The sequence below is a fragment of the Thamnophis elegans genome, chromosome 1 (genome assembly GCF_009769535.1).
Source record: "Thamnophis elegans isolate rThaEle1 chromosome 1, rThaEle1.pri, whole genome shotgun sequence".
Classification (NCBI taxonomy): Eukaryota; Metazoa; Chordata; class Lepidosauria; order Squamata; family Colubridae; genus Thamnophis; species Thamnophis elegans.
Genome location: NC_045541.1, coordinates 5,344,578 through 5,366,979, shown reverse-complemented (window position 1 = coordinate 5,366,979; position 22,402 = coordinate 5,344,578). Strand labels below are relative to the sequence as shown.

The 22,402-nt window shown below is 40.8% G+C and overlaps 1 protein-coding gene across 1 annotated transcript in view; it reads left to right on the top strand.

Annotated features, from left to right (window-relative positions):
* Positions 1–22,402, top strand: part of PARD3B (par-3 family cell polarity regulator beta) — a 609,556-nt gene that overhangs the window by 541,575 nt on the left and 45,579 nt on the right. The window contains exon 22 of the mRNA XM_032230967.1: positions 14,234–14,313. Coding sequence (XP_032086858.1) covers positions 14,234–14,313 — 80 coding nt within the window. The remainder of the gene's footprint in view (positions 1–14,233; positions 14,314–22,402) is intronic.

The window sequence follows — 22,402 nt, the reverse complement described above, 5'->3', positions numbered from 1 at the left end:
AAAGAAAGAAAACACATGGCTGGCAAGCCACTCCCACCAGGTCACATGGCCGGCAAGCCACTCCCACAAAGGAGGCCACACCCACAGAGTAGGTTCCAAAATTTTTTGAAACCCACCACTGCAAGACAGTAATCCGTGAAGGGGCTTTTAACTATGTGAGCATGTAAATCTGACTCCTATGACAACCCATGATGTCAGAACCAAGGAGACCCAGTCTGGTGAAGAGGTTAAAACACCAGGCTGGAAATGAGAAGGCCATGAGTTCTAGTCCTGCTTTAAGCACAAAGCCTGATGGCTCATCTTGGGCCAATCACTTTCTTTCAGCCCTAGGAAGGAAGCAGTGGCAAACCACTTCTGAAAAACCTTGCAAAAAAGAAAAAAGGGACTTATTCCGTCTCCGAGAATCTGACACGATTGAATGGAAGAAGAAAAAAAACAAGTACCAAGAAGTATCAAATGATGATTAAGGCAGAATACCTTAACTTCAGCCTGATACTGTGGTTTATTTTTGGTTCAGCCAGTCCTGCTCTATTTGTGGGTGGCCTACAATTAGGTAACCATAAATCTAACTAGAAAATAAAGTAGACAGCCCCCAAGCAGTATTTTCACCACTCCAATCTTTCTTCTACCATCTGCTGCGTATTCTTTTTAAACGGGCAGGGAGCGACGAGGATTTCAATTGTAATGCAAAATAAAACACTCCCAGAAGCAGCAAAATGTCATGTTGCTTCCTTTCCCAAAGGTAACTAACTTAGGTTTAGGTTTAGGTTGATTAGATTTATATGCCGCCCTTCTCCCAAGGACTCAGGGCGGCGTACAACATTAAAAGAAACACATAATACAAAAGTTTTTTTAAAAAAATTAAATAGAATATCCCAAACCCAATTAAAATTGACAATGACATTTTTTTTAAAAAAATTGAATTAAAATTAACAGTGATCAATAATTTATTTTGTTTTGTTCAGGCCAGGCTGGCTTGCTGGAAAAGCCAATTTTTTAGGGCACATCGGAAGGACCGGAGGTCAGGGATTATTCCCCCAAAGAGGAAGCAAAGTTGTCCCATAGTATTCTCGAAAAGCTTTGTGAAATTGTTTGCTGGCCATCTCATCCAGTAAACCTTTTACGCTATTAGAAGCCCGGATTCTTAATTATTTTCACACTGTGTTTGACTGGGATGGTTGGGAAAAGTTATACATATACAGCTAGGCATTTAATGGTGATTAAGGGAATGCAAAGATACTATTAAAGATATGCTTTAAGGAGGAAGTGAAGGAGGGAAGGAAGGAGGGAGGGAAGCAGGGAGGGAAGGAAGGAAGGAAGGAGAGAAGGAAGGAGGGAAAGAAGGAGGGAAGGAAGGAGAGAAGGAAGGAGGGAAGGAGAGAAGAATGGAGGGAGGGAAGGGGAAGGAGGGAGGGAAGGAAGGAGAGAAGAAAGGAGGGAAGGAAGGAGGGAAGGAAGGAAGGAAGAAGAAGTAGGGTTGTTGTAAAATAAGATGGGTCTATGGGATGGTAAGAAAGCATTTTCAATTATATTGTCAATTGCAGGGGAGAAAAATTGTTACAAACACATATTATTAATAACAGTTATGAGATCATATAACTGTGAATGTATATATGAGAAATAAAAATTTATATATAAAAAATATGCTGTTGACTATCCTTTATACCTACTGTCTGAATCTTTTTCCATTGGTGAATCATTAGTCAAAATAGCAATAGCAATAACAGTAGACTTATATACCGCTTCATAGGGCTTTCAGCCCTCTCTAAGCGGTTTACAGAGTCAGCATATCGCCCCCAACAACAATCCGGGTCCTCATTTTACCCACCTCGGAAGGATGGAAGGCTGAGTCAACCCTGAGCCGGTGAGATTTGAACCGCTGAACTGCTGATCTAGCAGTCAGCCTGCAGTGCTGCATTTAACCACTGCGCCACCTTGGCTCAAAATCTTGGTCTGTGCAGAGTAAGAGAACAAGAAGAGACAGTTATCTGGGAGTAAGTCATGCATACTTTTCACCTGATAGATTTAGAGTTAGATTGACCAAACGGAGTAAAAGATTATTGTTTGTTTTTTTTATTTTAAATCATGCTAGAATTTTTTTTTTGAATGACTAACAGTAGCGAGCTGATACTGAATATTTCATACAGCATAGTTCTAATTAATTTTGCGGTTAGACCTTTTAAGGGCTTTTTAGTTATTGGAAGTGACTAAAAATAATAGCTTTTTTTAAAAAAAAAAATGAGTTACTTCTCGACATTACAAATTAGCTGCTCTTTCAGTATGCTAAGTGAATAATGTAGTGAATAGGAAGGGTAAATGATTAAAGGATGTATAGTTCATTTACTACTTACCGTTTAACATATGAACCAATTATGAATATATTTCCAAAATCTCAATCTTAGAGTGTGTTTATATTTTTGTGTATATTGAGGCCGATGCAGTGGTGGGATTCAGCCGGTTCGCACTTATTCGGGAGAACTGGTTGGTAACTTTCTAAGCAGTTCAGAGAACCGATTGTTGGAAGAAATCTCCTTTTGTTTTTTTCCACTTTACAGGGCTAATCCTGTAAGGAAGGCAGGAAGGAAACATTCTGGTGTTGTTTCTAGCCTAATGTTTATTGCCCTGCTTACAGAAACTGCCTCTCCGGTTAACCCTTATTACCATTGTAACAACTAAGGCGAAGCGCCCATCGACCTGAGTGACATTGAGTTGGCCACACCCACCCAGTCACAAGACCACCAAGCCACGCCTACCCAGCTGGTCATTAGGGCAGAGAACCGGTTGTTAAATTATTTGAACCCCACCACTGGGACAATGTAAATATACAAATTAATAAGAGGGTACTGTTTCTGGAATTACCTTGCTGATTCCATTATCAAACTGAAAATAGAAGAGGAAAAATTTGCCATGTGATCATAATCTAAAGCCTTACCTGTTGAAATGCTCATAATACTTTCTTACTACTGCGCAGAATAAATCAAAACATTGAGCGGCAACAGGTTGTTCTGTTTCAGGAGAAAAAACCCCACATTGCTACCATCTAGTCTCATAAGGCTCAGCCTGAATAGATGGGCATTTCAGAGGTACAGTTGATGCTTATAGAGAAGACCAGGGCTTTTTATAAGAACCGTTTGATGCCTGAGCAGATACACTCAATATCTTCGGATGTGTTTAAAATTGCTGTAACCTAACCAACTTGCAGAAGAATGTGCTCGGCATCAATTTTTAATTAAGCATCTTTTTCTTTAGGAACTAAATAGAGAGAGATTAGAAATGTTCCATTGTTTTTTTTTTAAAGGAAAATAACCTTTAAGCTTCTCTCCCACAACGATTGTATGTGAAAAGGAGAAGGGAGAGTGGGGAGGCTCAAGTAAACTAATCAGGAATCTAAGGTAACCCACATTTTCAAGTAATTCAGAGGAGAGGGAAAGGTGGAAGTAAGATTTTCTGAACAATGAAAACTTGGGGATTGTTGTGTCACTTTTGGTAAATGTGGTGAGGGATCCAAAGCAAGTCTGGACTTGTGTCAACACCAGTGACGTGCGGTGAGGTTTATGGCTGGTGAGGCAGCAATTTTTTTAGACTTGTGGACTTCAACTCCCAGAATTCCACAGCCAGGCATGCTCAGTTCCGATTTAAAGTGACAGCATTTGTTTTTCTCCTTTGCTAAATAAGTTTCCTTCTTTCTTTTTCTTTTTCTTCTCCCTTTCCCTCCTCCCTCCCTCTATCCCTCCCTCCCCCTCTCTCAAACGCACACACATACACACACACACACAATGTGGCACCAGGAGGATGAAGTTTGAATTCCTCCCCCTCCCTCCGACCTACACGTACCTTTTCCAGCTGTTTCAGAAAGGATTTCAACTCTGTTCTTGCCTGCCATCATAAAAAGAAAAAAAATGTAAAAGGAAAAAGGCAAGAGCTGAGGTCAGTTCTCCTGCCTCCTCTTGTAGAGGGCGCTTTTTTAGAGACTTTTTTAAACAGTTAAGCACTAAGCAGAGTCATCCACGGTGACTCTGGAAGCAACTAGCTCAGCCTGACCTCAGCTCTTGCCTTTTTCCTTTTACATTTTCTTTTCATGATGACAGTGGTGAGGCTCTGCCTCCCCTGACTGCACGTCCCTGGTCAACACACACACAACACCTGAGCCTCTCCTCCTTTCCACATAAAATTTTTGAGGGAGAGAAAGACAGAATAGCTGGACAATGGGCTTTTGCTGATAGCACTAGGACACTACCTGTTTGGAAAAGTCCTGACTTCGCACCCTGCCAGTGGCAAGAGTTAAAGAAAAACATCAGAACCACCACTGCTTTTTCTGCAAAGGATAATACTTGAGAGACCGCCTGCTGCCAATTACCTCCCAAAGACCCATTAGATCACACAGATTAGGCCTCCTCCGGGTTCCCTCTACTAGCCAATGTCATCTGGCTATTACCCGGGGGAGGGCCTTCTCTGTGGCGGCTCCGGCCCTTTGGAACGAGCTCCCCGCAGAGATTCGGACCCTCACCTCTCTCCAGGCCTTCCGAAAAGCCATTAAAACCTGGCTGTGTCAGCAGGCCTGGGGTCGATGAGCTCCCTTCCCCTCTCGAATTGTGTGGCTGTTGGTTGTTTTAAATTCCCTGTACTTTTTGTTGTAGTTCTTGTGTTTCCCTTCCCCTCCTTTGGGTTTGTGTGCCACCCTGAGTCCCGCCGGGAATAGGGCGGCATATAAATAAAATGAACCTTGAACCTTGATACCCAGACAGGATGGATAGCTCAAAAAAAGCTCCACTGCCCCTGATTATGAACCTTTCAGTGGGTTCTTACTTATGCATATCTAGGAAGAGGGGCGAGAAAGGAGAATCAAGGGTTGTGAAAAAAAACATATCTATCCTTGTCAAAAGCTACCAACCCTATTCTTTTAATCCCAGTAGTATTTGTTAGCTTGTCTATTAATTAAACACACAGGCTGAATTTGATGTAATTCAAAAGTTTATGTATTTCCTCCACATCTAGAGTAGTCGATGTGCCAGTGAAATATATCCTGTCTTTTGTGCGATCTTTTAGAAAGAACAACTTATTCTACGCAGTGACAAATATTAAAAAGGTAACATTAAACAATGATGCAATGGTATTGATGGGATTATATAACCCTAATTCCATCTTCAAGAGGTGACGGCTGTCATTAAAATCAATGCAACTTAATTAAAGCAAATTATAGATAGATACGTCTATAAATAAGATATTAAAGTGTGCTGCTGAATATGATAATTGCTGCATATTTAGTAATCAGTGTGTATGTTCTGCATTTGTCAAGAGGGGTTTCATTCAGTGGAATCAATGGAGCTTTATTAAAAACCATCCAAATTAGAGGCAGAAATGATGAGTCTTATAATAAGGCAGAATCACTGTTTCAGCTTTGATCACAAGCAGAAAAGCAAGGACACACCCTTTCTCTGTGCGGAGAAAACACCAGCACTCTGTTCTTTCTTCCTTTCTTTCCTTAATTATTCGGTTTTTAAAATGAAAACAAGGATGTTTGAAATTGTAATTTGTACCTTTCGGATTAAAGGAAATTTGGAAAATCTGGAAGGATTTAGTTAAATAATGTGCCATAGAATCTCAAGACAGAGAAAAAAAAATATCTGTTGGGTTGTTTTCCTGATACAAAGAAAGCATTTCAGGCGGATTGTGGATCTTGTGATAATGACTGATATTATGCAATTGGCTGGAATGTGTCTGATAAAACTTAACATTTTATTCTTCTTTATTTCTGTCCATGACTTAATCCCCTTTAGACGGGCACCGCAAGCTATATATTTCTTGCACATTTGCCTTCCCCCACCCCAGCACACATACATATCCTAGGCCAGTGGTGGGTGTCAAAAATTGTTCGAACCTACTCTGTAGGTGTGGCCTCCTTTGTGGGAGTGGCTTGCCGCCCATGTGACCGGATGGGAGTGGCTTGCCGCCCATGTGACCGGATATGAAGATGCCGACGACACTTGTCAGAACCACCTTAAATTACCTCACACACAGCACTGGCATGCATAAGAATAGGATGTAAACTTGTTTTTTAAAAGGCATCTTTGGTTTGCGTTAAAACAACTTCAACACACGCAATGTTCTGATTGCGCCACAAACGCAGGAGTCATCCTTACCTCTCACAGAGGCACTGAGTTTTATAAATAGGAGCATGATAGTGTAGAATAATCATATCCAAGGACCAGTGGTGGGTTTCAAAAAAGTTTGGAAATCTAGGTGTGGCCTGCTTTCTGGGTCCACTGGTGGAACCTTTTCTAACCAGTTCGGTAGATTTGATGAACCGGTTCTACCGAATAGGAACCCACCTCTGCCGTAAGTGTTATAAACAACAACTATTATTATAAAAAGGGGAAAACTTTTATTGATGCTGTTGCTGTGTGCAATCAATTTATAAAATTCTCATGGAATTCAGGCAGTCCCTAAGTGAACAATCCATAGGAGTGCATACTCTTTCTCTTATCTTTTTCAAAGTTTGGCTTGTATTAGTTGTTACTATTGTAGCTAAAATTCATAATAAAAAATATATATTCAGCATATAAATCCACAACACCAATCTAACTAAGGCAACACATGTATAATCTCAGAAGCTGATGAAGGTTTTATATACTTTGCACGCATAAAGTGTTCATGTACGAAAGAAACTATCCTTAAGGCACAAGGAAATAAGTATTTCTGGACCTTCTGCAATAGCGATCATAGGATAGTTGTCCCATGCCATCTTCTTTTAGAACTGAGAGTTTCGCATATTTCTATGTGAGTTAGCTCAAGCGATAATATATATGTTATTTATATATTATGTCAGTGACGTGCGGTGAGGGATACCGTTGGTGAGGCAAGAGCGCGACAGCGGCGAGAAGCAACGTCCCCGCCGCTGTGTCCGACAGGCGTCTCTCGTTTATGATGGACATAAACGCAAGATGCCTGTTGGACACAGCGGCGGGGGTGTTGCTTCTCGCCACTGCCGCGCTCTGCCGCCTCGCCCCCCGCCTCCTCCGTCCCCGCTGACATTCTTGGGAGCAGGTCAGGTGGCTGGCTGGCTGGGAGGAGAAGAGCGGTGAGTCTATGTGCCGGCTGGCCGGCCAGGCAGGGAGCAGGTCGGGTGGGGGTGGCTGGCTGGCTGGCTGGGAGGAGAAGAGCGGTGAGTCTTTGTGCCGGCCGGCCGGCCAGCCAAGCAGGGAGCAGGTCGGGTGGGGGTGAGTGGCTGGCTGGCTGGGAGAAGAGCGGTGAGTACCTCCCCAGCCAGCCACAAGAGCGCAGTCGCTCAAGTGCAAGACATGATTCGCTGCTCCCAGATCAGGAGGCGGGAGAATCAGTGCCTCTTTTGCATATTAAATCTTTTGCTTTTTAACTCCGCCTTAACTTTTAAAAGGCGAACAATTCCTTAAGCAAAAGAGGCCCCGAGTTCTCTGGCCTCCTCCTAGTTAACACTGAGAGCAGACACCAAGCCACTGTGACTTTGAATCTGGTAGCAACTACCCTGGCTTTAATTCATTAAAAAAAAATATTTAAAACTCTTTCCTTTCTCTCAGGAGACTGGGGAGGCTCCGCCTCCCTTGCCTCTAGTGACTGCACGTCCCTGTATTATGTATATATGCTCTGTACCATTAGAAAGGTATAGAGACTAGAGTCAAAGACAATGACAGCTGCCTCTCTATTTGCAATATTATTTGAAAATATTCAAATTTTATAAATAAATCTCTGGATAGCAGCTTACTTGGGCTGCTGCTCCGAGTATTTGCTCAAGAAGAAAGGTGGGATGCAGATCGAATAAACTAAACAAATTCAATTAAATATCTTCTTGGTGACAGAGTTTCTCACCTCAACTCTGGCTTCTTCCTAGAAAATCTGTCCGGGAAGGGAACAGGGGCATCCACAGGAGGATTTTTTTTTTAAGTCCAGAGGGAGGGAAGCTAATCAAAACCCCACCCTGCATGTGACATTCATTCAAAAGGGGTGGGGCTTTTATCTGGCCACTCCGGCCACCAGTAGGATGCTTTTGACAAATATACAGTCCTCTGGGGATGCCAGTAGAAGGAAGAAAATAAGGATTAATAACATTTGGGGCACAGTGGACTGGTAGCTAGTCTGGAAAGATGATACACATCAACTCCTTTCTAAGCAACAGATTTCATGAGGGATTTTGTCTTAAAAAAATCTGGCCAGATTTCTCTCTTGTTTTCTCATACTTAGAGGTTACAAACTTTAGATTAATGCCAGTCATTCTGCTATACAAAATAGCAGAGACCTTCCCCTGCTTTTTATTACGTTTTCATCTACCTGCAGGTGTTTTTCCGTCTGGTTTACAAATCAATTGGTCCAGGATATTAAACCAAGTTCTATGTAGTTTAAATTCATATCTGAACTGTTTTATTAATTAATCTATTTTTTCTTTTTAACCTGAACAACAACAAAAAAGTTAATAGAGCAAGCTCCAGTAGGGATTCATATTTTTTTCTGAAATACTGCACTGGTTTTATTTGGAATTCAATCCAAATACGTCGTCCTAAATTTTAGGGTAAAGATTTTTTTAAATGGTTTTTTTTTTTAACTGAACATGAATCAAGTAATCACTATTCTTGCCTGTTTTGCAAATTTATGTCTCAGTTAACTTTTTTCCTGCCTTTAGGTGGATGCAGAATAATGAAATCATTCAACTAGATAAATAATTTATTAAAATAGATTAGAAACCTAAAAATTCAAATGTTTGGTTGAAAATGCTTTGCTAAATATTTTAAAAACAAATACTGGTCCTGTATATGGACCTATGGGAAAGGGAAAAAATAGTAAAACTCCATGAAGTTTATTGAATTATGTATGTATGTATGTATGTATGTATGTATGTATGTATGTATGTATGTATGTCTTGGCATATTCGAGTCTTTTCCCGTGTAAGATTGAGAGTATCTTGGCGACGTTTCAAAGAGGTCACAAGCACTTGTGCGCAATCACAAGCACTTGTGCGCAAGCACAAAGCCGAAGGCACCACCCTGAAGATGACGAGTGGGACCTCATCAAAACATCGCCAAGATACTCTCAATCTTACACGGGAAAAGACCCGAATACGCCAAGATCTGTATACCTGTACCCATGAAAATCTACGAAGATAGATAGAGAGATAGATAGATGATAGATAGACAGACAGACAGACAGACAGACAGACAGACAGACAGATAGAGATAGAGATAGAGATAGAGATAGAGATAGAGATAGAGATAGAGATAGAGATAGAGATAGAGAGATAGAGATATATATTTCAATCAGGGTATGGCTAGCTGATGAGAGCTAAATAGCTTGAAATAGATCTACACCAGTCTCCCTTTATTTATTTATCAGCACAAATGCAACACACACACGTATGTATGTATGTATGTATGTATGTATGTATGTATGTATGTATGTATGTATTTAGTGTCACAACCCCTAGTATGGCCAAATATGGGAGGAAGTCTACTCCTTCCTATCTCTGTCTATCGGCTCGTCACAAGAGACCATCCAGACAGAATCGAATCCCAGTAAGGGTATGGCTAGCTGATGAGAGCTAAATAGCTTGAAATAGATCTATACTAGTCTCCCTTTATTTATTTTTCAGCACAAATACAACACACACACACACACACACACACACACATATATATATATATTATAGAATATATATATTCTTACCTTCTCCTTCAGGGGCTTTTCACAACTTCAAATGGGACCTTTAATAATGTAAATGAAATTAGATGAAGTAATGGTAGAAAAAGAGACAGAGAGAGAGAAAGAGGGAGAGAAGAGAAAGAAAGAAAGAAAGAAAGAAAGAAAGAAAGAAAGAAAGAAGAAAGAAATTTTTTCTTAACAGGATATAAAATGTGTGGTCTCGATAATTGCAATGTACCTTTGTATTTTATTTTATTTTTTTGCATGGTTTGGATGTAGAGCATTCAGTCTGTGGTTCCGTTTAGTTTTACATAGAAGCAGCCCCTTTCCGTGTATTGAAAGCCCACATCCAAAGCTTAAGCTAATCCATCCCATGAAGGAGAGCTAGGAGAGCAACCATCACTAAACAAAATGAGTTTAGAATCTCATTATGCTAATTTCCATTGTGTGCTTGATCTCGACCTCTGAGAGAACCCTGTTTGGATTTCAAAAACGCCCATGAAAATATCTATTAGCACAAGTAGCTGTAATGAGAACTAAGCCGGCATATGCTTCCCATTCCCTCCATAAATGCATTTTTCCCTTCCTGTTTTATTAGGTCAGCTTCCCCCCCCCCTCCGGCTTCCCCCTCCCCTTGATTTGCTGAGGTCACATCTTGACTTGTGTCTAGACAGATGGTGAATGAAAGAAGGGCTTGGGGGGGGGGGATTCTCGAAGGACCGATGGGGAGCTTTCCCCTGCCTTTGGTGCTCTCTGGCCACTTTACCCCCAGCACAGCATCTCACAGCTGTAGTGAGCCAAATTTCTACAAACTGTATCCACAGTGAGTTTCTATGGCAACGGTATCTTAGAGAACACAAACACGATTGGCAAGGGGATTCCTCCTTCTCCTCCTTCTCCTCCTTCTCCTTCTCCTTCCACCCAAAGAATAACAGCAATAGTAATTTTTAAAAAAAGAGATAATGTAGCATATATGAACTACATGAGTTGGTTTTGGTAAACAGCAATAAATTTTGGGGTTTTTTTTTTTAATGTTCTTATGCTCCTTATTTTAAAAGAAAAAGTGCAAAACTATGAAGAGTTGGAGAAAGAAGACAAATGTCAAACTAACTAAAGAAAAGGGTTTTTTTTGCAGGGGAGAGAGAATATCCACATATCCAGGTATTTGTCTAATCCAGGGACGTGCAGGCAGGGGAGGCAGAGCCTTGCCACTGTCATCATGAAAAGAAAAGAAAATTTAAAAGGAAAAAGGCTGAGCTAGTTGCTGCCAGAGTCACAGTGGATGACTCTGCTTAGTGCTTAACTGTTTAAAAAAGCCTCTAAAAACCTGCCCTCTACAGGAGGAGGCGGGAGAATCATGTGCCTCATCTAGGTCACTCGAGCAGAGTTAAGCAAGGGTTAAAAGCCAAAAAATTCAAAAAGTCACTTTCTTTCGCCCGCCTCTGCTGTTTTCTTTCGCTGGCCTGTGCCCGCCGCAGCCCGCCAGCAGAGGCGGGCGAAAGAAAGAAAGCACTTTAGACAGTGGGGTGTCGAGGGAGAGGGACTGCCTCACCCGCCATAAACCTCACCGCACGTCACTGTAATCCAAATCCCACCCCCCCACTTAAATAAATAAATAAAGGAAAGAAACTTTGACTAGAAGGCTGCTTCATTAAGTCACCATGGTCCTCACAAAATAGTTCATTTTAATTTAGTTTTTAAAAAATTAAATCTGTAGGGGGAAATTGTGTGGTTATTTAAGAAGTCCTTCCAAAGATACTTTCTCTTTCTTCAGCTGAACCTGGAGGAATTTTCCATGCTGCTACCAAGGAACGTCTTGTGGCAAAGGATCCTCCGGGCATCCATTTCCACTTCAGGTTCATTCCTTGGATTTCTCAGCACAAACATTGGTCTGATTTGAACTTAACACCAAACTATGGTTTATGTATGTATGTGTGTGTAGGCAATAAGCTCCTGCCCTCCCTCGGTGCTTTCTTCTACTCTGATGCAAGAAAGAGTTTGAAATCTTCTAAATCCATTTTTAGTTATGTCCAGATCCAAAGCTAATCTTAATTCTGATCCAGAAAAGAATTTTATACACAATTTGCATATTGTTGACTTACAATTCCTATCAGCAACTGAGGAGTCCCACATCTGGAAATGCATTTTAGTCATCCTAAACTATAAAAAGGATAGCTGTGATTTGTTTTGAGTTGAGACAAAACATCTAACCTGTGTTTGTTTAAAGATGAAGCAAAATTTCCCATCTCCTCTTGCAACTGACACAGAGACAAATAAAACTGATAAGCCCTGATTATCAGACCCTTAACTGATTATTCCTAACCAGAAAGATGCCAAAGTGATGAAATATGTATTATGCTACTACAAGTTGTTTCTTAGTAATTGCATTGTGATACGGCATGTAAGTACTTAAAAGGCCGAGCTTGCATTGCGATGTTATTGTGCATATTTTGTGCCTTGCCTGCTCTCCCCACGGATGTCCACGAATCAAACCATTGTTTTCTATTATGCCATGTAGCATGTTTTATTTATATATATTTATTTATTTATTATAAACACAGTATATAAACACAGAAAAGAATAAACATATACAAAAATAAATGAATCATAAATTGGTAGGCAAGGGACATTAAAAACATCTGAGCCGAGGTGGCGCAGTGGTTAGGGTGCAGTACTGCAGGCCACTTCAGCTGACTGCTAACTGCAGTTCGGCGGTTCTAATCTCACCGGCTCAAGGTTGACTCAGCCTTCCATCCTTCCCAGGTGGGTGACATGAGGACCCAGACTGTGGGGGCGATATGCTGACTCTGTAAACCGCTTAGAGAGGGCTGAAAGCCCTATGAAGCGGTATATAAGTTGAACTGCTATTGCTATTGCTAACATCCAAAAATTAGTTTTCCACTATGCCATTAATAAATTACGACTGACTTAAAATCATGTATGGCTTTGAATGACTACAATCATTAGTAAGCTTTAAACTAGGATACATAGTGAGAAATGTGGTCAGTAAGATATAAATCACCACATAAAATTATAAGCTACAATACATTGAGTCGGAATCTATTCTGCTTTAAGTACCCCATGAAACTGAAATATGAACTATATACATAAAATTACCAAAATTATGGATGGAGTACAAATCCAGGTATTAAGTTTAGTCCAGAAATTGTTTCTATTTTTATTTAAATTCTGTGTTAAATTTACTTTTAAGGTGCAAGGTTATTTTGGACATCAAAGCATACTCCCTTAACTGGATTAACCATTCTCACAAAGAATCAAACACATTTTCTACTAAGAAGCATCTCATAAATGCTTTATTAGCTTCCCATACTGTAGATCAGTGTTCCTCAACCTTGGCAAGTTTAAGATGTGTGGGCTTCAACTCCCAGAAATCTGCTGGGCTCAATGTGTTTGCTCAAGGAGGGAGTAAGGAACAAAGAAACAGAAAATGACAACAAAAATATAGTTGAGGTGTAAATTATTCTTGCAGACATATTTTAATTGGACAAATGAAATTGGGAAAACCTTTTAGTGTTTTGTGTATCTTAATCTGATGGTAGGCTTTCCTTGTGTGGATAGGACTGCAATAACTTTAAGTGGCTATGATAGGATGAGCAGAGATCTGTGCTTCTGTTGAATGACTTATTCTTCCTCACGTATAATTGTCTTATTTATTCTTCAATTTGCATTTTGCAGGACAGACGGTTTAGAACAGGAAGATGGGTTGTTGCAAAACAATAATACATGCTTCCCCAATTGTGAACAAACATAATTATTTTCTTATTTGTTCCTTCATGATACTTCTGCCAAATAAGTGAAGAATAGATTCATATTTTGTTAATTATACGTTCCTCTAGTATTTTGGAAGACAAAGGTTCAATGTTCTGTTGCAGCCATACAGAGAGCCGAGGTGGCGCAGTGGTTAAATGCAGCACTGCAGGCTACTTCAGCTGACTGCAGTTCTGCAGTTCAGCTGTTCAAATCTCACCAGCTCAGGGTTGACTCAGCCTTCCATCCTTCCGAGGTGGGTAAAATGAGGACCCGGATTGTTGTTGGGGGCAATATGCTGACTCTGTAAACCGCTTAGAGAGGGCTGAAAGCCCTATGAAGCGGTATATAAGTCTAGTTGCTATTGCTATTGCTATTATGTTTTATACCCTTGAAAACATAGAATCAGATATTTGCATGTTCATTTTATAGTCCCACACTTTCAATAAAGCTAATTTGGGTCCAAATCTTAACGTGACCAATCATGAATGGTTATCAATAACTGGCCTTGTTTTATGCAATATTTTTTTCTTGATTCCTTTCAAAAAATATGTTCCATACAACTTCACAGCATCTTTTTTTGGCTTGGAAAAGGAATAATAAGAAGGATTTTTTTTTTAAAGGAAAATGTTATAAATAGTTATAAGATCAAATGTGGATTTCTCTTGAGCCTCAGAATTTCTTCTCTGCTGATTTTGGCGTGCTAGAGCCTCGTTTGTTTTTGATTATCATTTTTGAGAAACATTTTCAGTAACAGGATTGAATAATTGATCTTCATCACTAATTATACTGCTCTCCACAGGTGTCTGGAAAAGGTCCAGATGAGACTCCGCACCACCTCCAGTTTGAAGGCATAGAAAGGCAGTATGCCTCCTTACCCAGGTAAGCTGCATTGTGTATTTATACACAGCCACTCTTTTATGCAGACACAAGTGTGTGTTTTTTCACAGGCAATCAAGGAGTCTCTCCCTCCTCCCACTATTCCACTGTTTAGCAAAATCTGCATTGAACAGACATCTGGCAGTGAAATGAGAGATTATGTTGCAATTTTGTTATGCTGCCCTTCTGTTGATGATTTAGTGCCATCTTTATAGCTGTGTTAATAATTTAGACAGCCAATTGGGGCGGGGGGGGGAGGGATGAAGTTTCAGTCACTGAATAGGTCAGCAAGAATCATGATCTGTGGAAGCTTGTTCGGCGAGAGTTTAGCCACTTTAGCAGAGCTGGATGAGACATAGCAATAGCAGTTAGACTTATATACCGCTTCATAGGGCTTTCAGCCCTCTCTAAGCGGTTTACAGAGTCAGCATATCGCCCCCACAGTCTGGGTCCTCATTTCACCCACCTCGGAAGGATGGAAGGCTGAGTCAACGTTAAGCCGGTGAGATTTGAACCGCCGAACTGCAGATAGCAGTTAGCTGAAGTGGCTGCAGTACTGCACTCTAACCACTGTGCCACCTCGGCTCACACATTTGAGGAGGACAAGGGGGCTGCTGGGAACAGTTGCAATCACACTCCCACATCAATGGCTCTAGAGCTTCTTGAAGGAAATTTCATTTTTTTCACAGCCAAGGCATTCCTACTGTAGCACCATACTTAGGTAATTGATTAAATCTCCACTGATGGAGTGGATCACTATAGCTTTCTAATACTATAACTTCCAAGACAGCCAGTTTTGAGGTTAAATCATCAGACTAGAATCTGGGAGACCATGACTTCTATCCCTGCCTTAGGCAAAATATCATCTAGGTGACTGTTGTGGCCCAGCAGGAGCCATTGGAGCTGCCACCAGACTCCAACAGCGAGGGGCCCTATGAGTCATCTCTGGAGGATGTGGAGGACCCTGGACAGGGTTCCGACTCTGAGCAGGGCGCAGAGAGGCACCTGAGCCTTGGACCAGTGGGGAGGAGACAAGGGAGAGTGAGCCGGAGGCCAGTAGTGAGTTGTTCCTGGATGCACGCCATCGAAGAGCTACTATGCGTCAGGAACAATTACACAATTACAGGAGGTGATTGCACTCAGCTGGTGGTCATTAGGCTCCTCTCCAGACTATAAAAAACTACTTGTGCAGAAGTCAACTCAGGATTGAATGTCGGAGGACATTACTGTGAGCTTGGCAGGCTGGATTGCTGCCAAGATCCTTATCTGTTTGTTCTGCTTGGCTTTCAGCCACCGAGGTTTTGGGTTATTGCTATTAAAGTACATTCCAGTTAAGCTTGTCTCAGCAGTCGTTACTGGATGGAGGAGGGGTCAGAACAGTGACCTTGGGCCAGTCACTTAGAAAGGAGGCAAGAGCAAACCACTTCCTAAATCTTGCCAAGAAAACTCTAGGGACTTGTCCAGGCACCTAACTTGGAGTCACTCTCCCCCCACCCCACCCCCCAAAAAATCCAAACTGGTTGAAAGCAATGCATCCCAGCCACCACAATGCCAACATTAAATTAGTTGGGAATTCCGATAATCTTGATATATTTCAAAGAAGATGACTATTCCCAGGAAGTATGGGAATTATAATGCAAAACATAGAGGGGACCCCTTCAACAGACTTTGGATATTGAACAGGATATTGGTATTTGTGTCAGTTTTTCTTAATTGTCCCCTTACACTGTTATTCGTAACAATAATAAGCCGCCAAGGAAAGGAAATTCATTCCAGGCACCATAAAGGAGAGTCCTGTTCACTCAATTATTCTGAATTCAGCTCATAAAATTCAAAGTAAATGTGCATAAATGAAAAGAGAGAAATTGTGTTCAGCATTCATAAGCTACAGTTTGCACCTTTTTTCTTTTTTATTATTTTTTTATTTTTAGTCTTATACACACATTTACAAGTATATTATTCTTATCACATTTTAAGACTTTTAAACATTCATTTTTCCATATAAAAAATAAAATATATGGTCAGGATTGCTTTGCTTACCATCCCATACACCGCCACCCTACTTTCCTTTCCTTTTCTCCCTCCCTCCCTCCCTTCTCTACTTTCTTCTTTCCTTCACTCCTTTCCCTTTCCTTCTTCCCCTTCCTCTCCCCTACTCCTCTCTACCTCTTCCCCTTCATACCCTCTCTCCTCCTCCTTCCTATCCCTCCCAATCTTCCTCTGCTTTCCTCTTTCTTCTTTCCCTCTCTTTCCCTCTCGTCTCCTCTCCTCTTTCTCTCTTCCTTTCCTCTTCTAATGTTGTGGTTGCCTATTTCTTCTCTTCCGTCTGGTATTTTCGGGATGGTATTCCAAGCAAACCCAGTTCTAACTTCATATTTGCCATTTTACATTCCCCTTTCCTCGTTATATTTTCCAATCTGTTTCTTATCTGTTCTGACCCCCCCCCCCTCGTTCCACACCAAAGCACTCCAAGCCAAATATACTTTACGGAATTTATTAAGAGACAGACAGATCCTTGGCAGCAAACCGGCACAGATAAGCCTTGGCAGCAATCCAGCCTGCCAAGCTCACAATACTGTTCTCCAACATTAGTTAATGCATTGACTTCTGCAAAAGGGGCATGTGCACAAGCATTCCTTTCATAGTCTGGAGAGGAGCCTAATTACCACCAGCTGAGTGCAATTACCTCCTGTAACTGCGTAATTGTTCTCCTTACACCTATTAGCTCTCCGGTGCCGGACATCTAGGAACAACTCCCTTGTCTCCTCCCCACTGCTGACATTCGGATCACACTCCCTTGTCTCCTCCCCACTGGTCCAAGGCTCAGGCTCCTCCTGGTGGCCAACCAGCCTCTCTGCGCCCTGCTCGGAGTCGGAACTCAGTCCAGGGTCCTCCACATCCTCCAGAGCCGACTCATAGGGCCCCTCGCTGTCGGAGTCTGGTGGCAGCTCCAACGGCTCCTGCTGGGCCACAACACTTATCTATATCTCATTCTTTGAACATATACTTATGTATTAGTACTTTACTATTTTCTAGTTCCCCACAGTTTGCACCTTTTTCTAAATTACATGCCCAAGACATTATTTCGGAAACTTAAGTCATCTCAATAATATATGGGCCCAGGGACAGTTACTCAGTTCTGTAGGGCCAGAATGTCAGGCCTAATATACATGTTACTTTGTTGTTAATATTTATTGAAACATTCATTTAGTAGTAGGATTTTAGCAAATTAAATATAGAGCAGTCCTCATGAATCGATTATGTTCTCCTTCCCAAACTACGATTATGCTATCTTTGACCTCCCGCTGTCCCTCAGCTCATGTGAACCACACATCTACTTCCACTTTTTCTAGAATATTAATGTTATAAATGAATAAATTTTATTTCTTAAAAGGGGACACTTCTTTCACGTGGCGCAGTGGTTAAATGCAGCACTGCAGGCTACTGCTAGATCAGCAGGTCAGCGGTTCAAATCTCACCGGCTCAGGGTTGACTCAGCCTTCCATCCTTCCGAGGTGGGTAAAATGAGGACCCAGATTGTTGGGGGCAATATGCTGACTCTCTGTAAACCGCTTAGAGAGGCCTGAAAGGCCTATGAAGCGGTATATAAGTCTACTGCTATTGCTATTGCTATTGCTATTTTAAAAGGCTATTCCAACTCTTCTGAATGGCTGAAACTCTATAAATCTTGTTTCACAGAGACCTTGGAAACAAACAATAAATATTTGTACTATAAGCAATGTCCAATGAAAAGCCATAGGGCATACATACATACACACAAACATACACATTTATTTAATTAGTTCAGATCAGTGGCGGGATTCAGCCAGTTCACACCTATTCGGGAGAACCGGTTGGTAACTTTCTAAGCAGTTTCGGAGAACCGGTTGTTGGAAGAAATCTCCTTTTGTTTTTTCCCACTTTACAGGGCTAATCCTGTAAGGAAGGCAGGAAGGAAACATTCTGGTGTTGTTTCTAGCCTAATCTTTATTGATCTGCTTACAGAAACTGCCTCTCCGGTTAACCCTTATTACATTGGAACAGCTAAGGTGAAGCGCCCATCGACCTGAGTGACCTTGAGTTGGCCATGCCCACACAGTCACATGACCACTGAGCCCCACTTACCCAGCTGGGTATTAGGGCAGAAAACCAGTTGTTACATTATTTGAATCCCACCACTGGTTCAGATTTATGGTCATAGTGTAAGCAGGTGTTTTCTAATTTAGCCTCCTCCTTATTGTGACTGTCCCCAGTTTCTCAGACTAAATTTAGCAAATTCTACAATATAGAATATGTTTATTTGTAAATTACAAAGAATATGACCATGACTTTACCTGACCAAAGTATGGTGAAAGTCAAAGTAGCATCACTTACTAAGTAGCAAAGGAAACCAAGAACATGGAAATGTAGATAATTTATATCTGCCTAACATACCAACATACAATCTAGGAATATATAAGGTCAGAAGGAAGAAAAGATAACTTTCTAAGTCAGTGCATCATTCTCAGTGATACTGAGGGATTTTATGTTCAAACAAGGCACTCCCCGAAGAGTCCAGCTGTCTTACAGATTTATGGAACTGCTTTGTTCATTTTTTCTTTCTATATATTCTCTCAGATTTTACCTACTATTAAAACTACAGAAGTTTTCTACCTGTATGGCAAATTAATTTCTTGGTTAAATTGTACTAATTATGGAATTATAATTAGTAAACACTTTGATGGAAAAGAGGCATTCCACTCTTGGTGATGTGAGAATTCTAACTGTCCCAAGGGTTCTGTCGTGTCTCAACCCTTTTTCTTTTAGATGAAAAGAACTGGGGGGAAAAACATGGTAATTAATTTTGTTATTAATTTTGTCATATTTTGTATATTCTGTTGACAAACCTTTGGCAGTTTCAAACTTTAGTAAATCATAATAAAGTTGACTTAAATTGGAATGCCAGTGTTCTCATGCAAAAGTTATGACAGAAGTCTACAAAATTTAAGAAAATGTGAAAAGTTATCTGCATATGGTTATCAGCATTCATTGGGGGAGAATCTAATTTGGTGAGGTGTGTGCTTATTAAATTAATGTCAGCATCTACCACATTTTAGACTTTCATTGAAGCACACTTCTGAAATATCATGGTTCTGCCATCTACATTTCCTACCAACAGTGGTGGGTTTCAAAAAAATTTAGAACCTCTTCATGATCTCCCAGCTTGTGGTGCCTTAGTCACTATATTAAACTGATTCTTCACAAAGCCCTCTCTAAGCAAACAGCATAGATCTCTAGTGGTCTAGACCAGTGGTCTCCAACCTTGGCAACTTTAAGACTTTAAGACTTGTGGACTTCAACTCCCAGAGTTCCTCAGCCAGCTGTCTGAGGAACTCTGGGAGTTGAAGTCCACAAGTCTTAAAGTTGCCAAGGTTGGAGACCACTGGTCTAGAAGAGTGGTCTCTGGCAATTTGTGGTGTCTGAAGAAGACAAGAGAGTATCAAAAAGAAGATAAGAGCAAAAGAGAAAGAAGTTTATTCTGAGTGATGTTCTGCAATAATGACCAGCAATTTTTTTCAGATATGGTACAACTTTTTAAAATATTTCAGAAGGGGTTTTAATTTTGTATGTATCATATAAAGTTACACACACGCACGCACGCTATTTTGCATTACTGTATGCTTTTTTTGACAGAAGTCACCTGTTTCCCACAAAAATTGTCCAAATGTTTAAATTTATATTAGGCGGTAATAAGAATATCTAATTGGATTTTGGGATCTCTCCTAAGAGAAAATGTTTCCCAGGCTTTAATGCTTTTTAAATATACTTTGATGTAGTTATCTTATTTAAAGAGCATTTGGCACTCCATGGAGTTTCTTATATTCACATCTACGATAAGGTTGGCTACAGTTCACGAATTTAGTATCAGGATAACTATATTTACTTTATTCGTGTGTCATTTGTATCCCTATAGTTTCCCTCCCTGTCCCAAGTGATGGTTAAAATGCAACTATCCATTAGAGAAACATGTTCCACTGGTTTATTATTCATTGCAACAACTTATTGGTTTCTACGTTTTTGAAAAACAAAATGCCATCACAGCTCTGTTCCCATTCTTTCGTTCAATCCTTTTGCTGCCACCATGCTTATACTCAGTGGTGGGCTTCAAAAATTGTTCGAACTACTCTGTGGGTGTGGCCTCCTATGTGGGAGTGGCTTGCCGCCCATGTGACCGGATATGAAATTATGAATTAGTACTTAGGTCGGTCCAAGTAGCTATTCAGAAACTCTGGCATTGAAGCATGCAAGTCTTAAAGCTGTCAAGTTATAAGATCCTTGCACCCCTAACCCTTTAGAAACAAAAACTAGGGGTCTTCAAACCTGACAGCTTTAAGACTTGTGGATTTCAACTCCCAGAATTCCTCCTCCAGTCATGTTGGCTCAGGAACTCTGGCATTGAAGCATGCAAGTCTTAAAGCTGTGAAATTACAAGATCCTTGCACCTCTAACCCTTTAGCAGTGGTGGGTTTCAAAAAAATTTTGGAAGCTCTTCTGTAGGTGTGGCCTTCTTTCCGGGTCCAGTGGTGGAACCTCTTCTAACCGGTTTGGTAGATTTGATGAACCGGTTCTACCGAATAGGTGCAAACTGGTAGGAACCCACCTCTGCTTATACTTCTCTCCACTCCCCTTTATTTAGTCTCTTCTTCATGTCCATTATTTTTCTAGGCCTATAGACAAGGCTGTCTTCCATTCCATCCCTGAATCCTCTTCATTTCTTTTATATGTGCACCATTATAGGATGTAAAAAACTGAATATGCTCCCCAGCTGTGCATGTCCTAATTGATTTCCCATTCAGTTCTTCACCATCTCAACTCTTGTGTCTCACTTTGAGGGTAACTTTGACTTTTTATAACCTTGTTCAATTAATACACTTTATTTCTGAACACTAGTATTCCAGTTATCCTAAAACATGAGAAATCCATTTTTAGCCCTAACATGATAACCAGCTCATTTCAAAATACATTTTGGAATGATGTATGCTAATAGAATAATATGGTAAATAGAAGGAGTAGGAAAATTTCTAGAGGCACCAAGAGCTGGACATAATCCAAGGAATTTTGGAAAGAAAGAGGCCCTTTTCCTGATTTTTCTAAGACAGAGCAAAACTCCCTACTTCCAATTCCAGCCTCTACCAGCCATAGTATACCAATCTAGGTTTGGGTTGTTTTTTTTGAAAAATCAGCTTGTATGACTTTGGTACTTATAGCAATAGCAATAGCAATAGCAGTTAGACTTATATGCCGCTTCATAGGACTTTCAGCCCTCTCTAAGTGGTTTACAGAGTCAGCGTATCGCCCCCACAGTCTGGGTCCTCATTTCACCCACCTCGGAAGGATGGAAGGCTGAGTCAACCTTGAGCCGGTGAGATTAGAACCGCTGAACTGCAGATAGCAGTCAGCTGAAGTGGCCTGCAGTACTGCACCCTAACCACTGTGCCACCTTGGCTCTTTTATAGCGAATCAGCATGACAATATATAATACTTTTGCTGATGAATACTTTCCTACTATGAAGTACATGCTCAGTTATCTGGTCTTTCCGATGGGATATGCAGCTTGTGGAGTCTGCCTTTTCAACTGTCTTACTTTTTCCAAGTGTGGACAGGATAGTTCAAGAGAAACCCTGTCATGTCTGCATGCATTTTAAGTCAGCCGACAAGAATATGTGGCTGTCATTCTATTTACATACTCAGTCCTGTCCAGAGCCACAGACAGAGTGTATGGAGAAATACAGAGATAACCTTGAAGGAGGAATGCAAGAGTGTTTGAGTAAACATCAACCTAGCCCTGGGAAATTAGAGGGCGTGAGAGGAGGGGAAAAAAACCTCCAAGATAATCCCACCTTTATTCTCTTCGCTCTAAGAGAGGAATATGGAAATTCCATCAGGCTTTCAAGAGTCTGTTATCATAACCTATAACAATGAAGGAGAGTTGCTGTAGCCTTGGTGGCATTTTTCCCCCTGACCTGGTTTATCTCAAAGGGCTGGCACAGTGTCATGTGGAAAAAGTATATTATAGGTTGGAGTACATATTGTTTTGGTGTCCTGTCTCAAA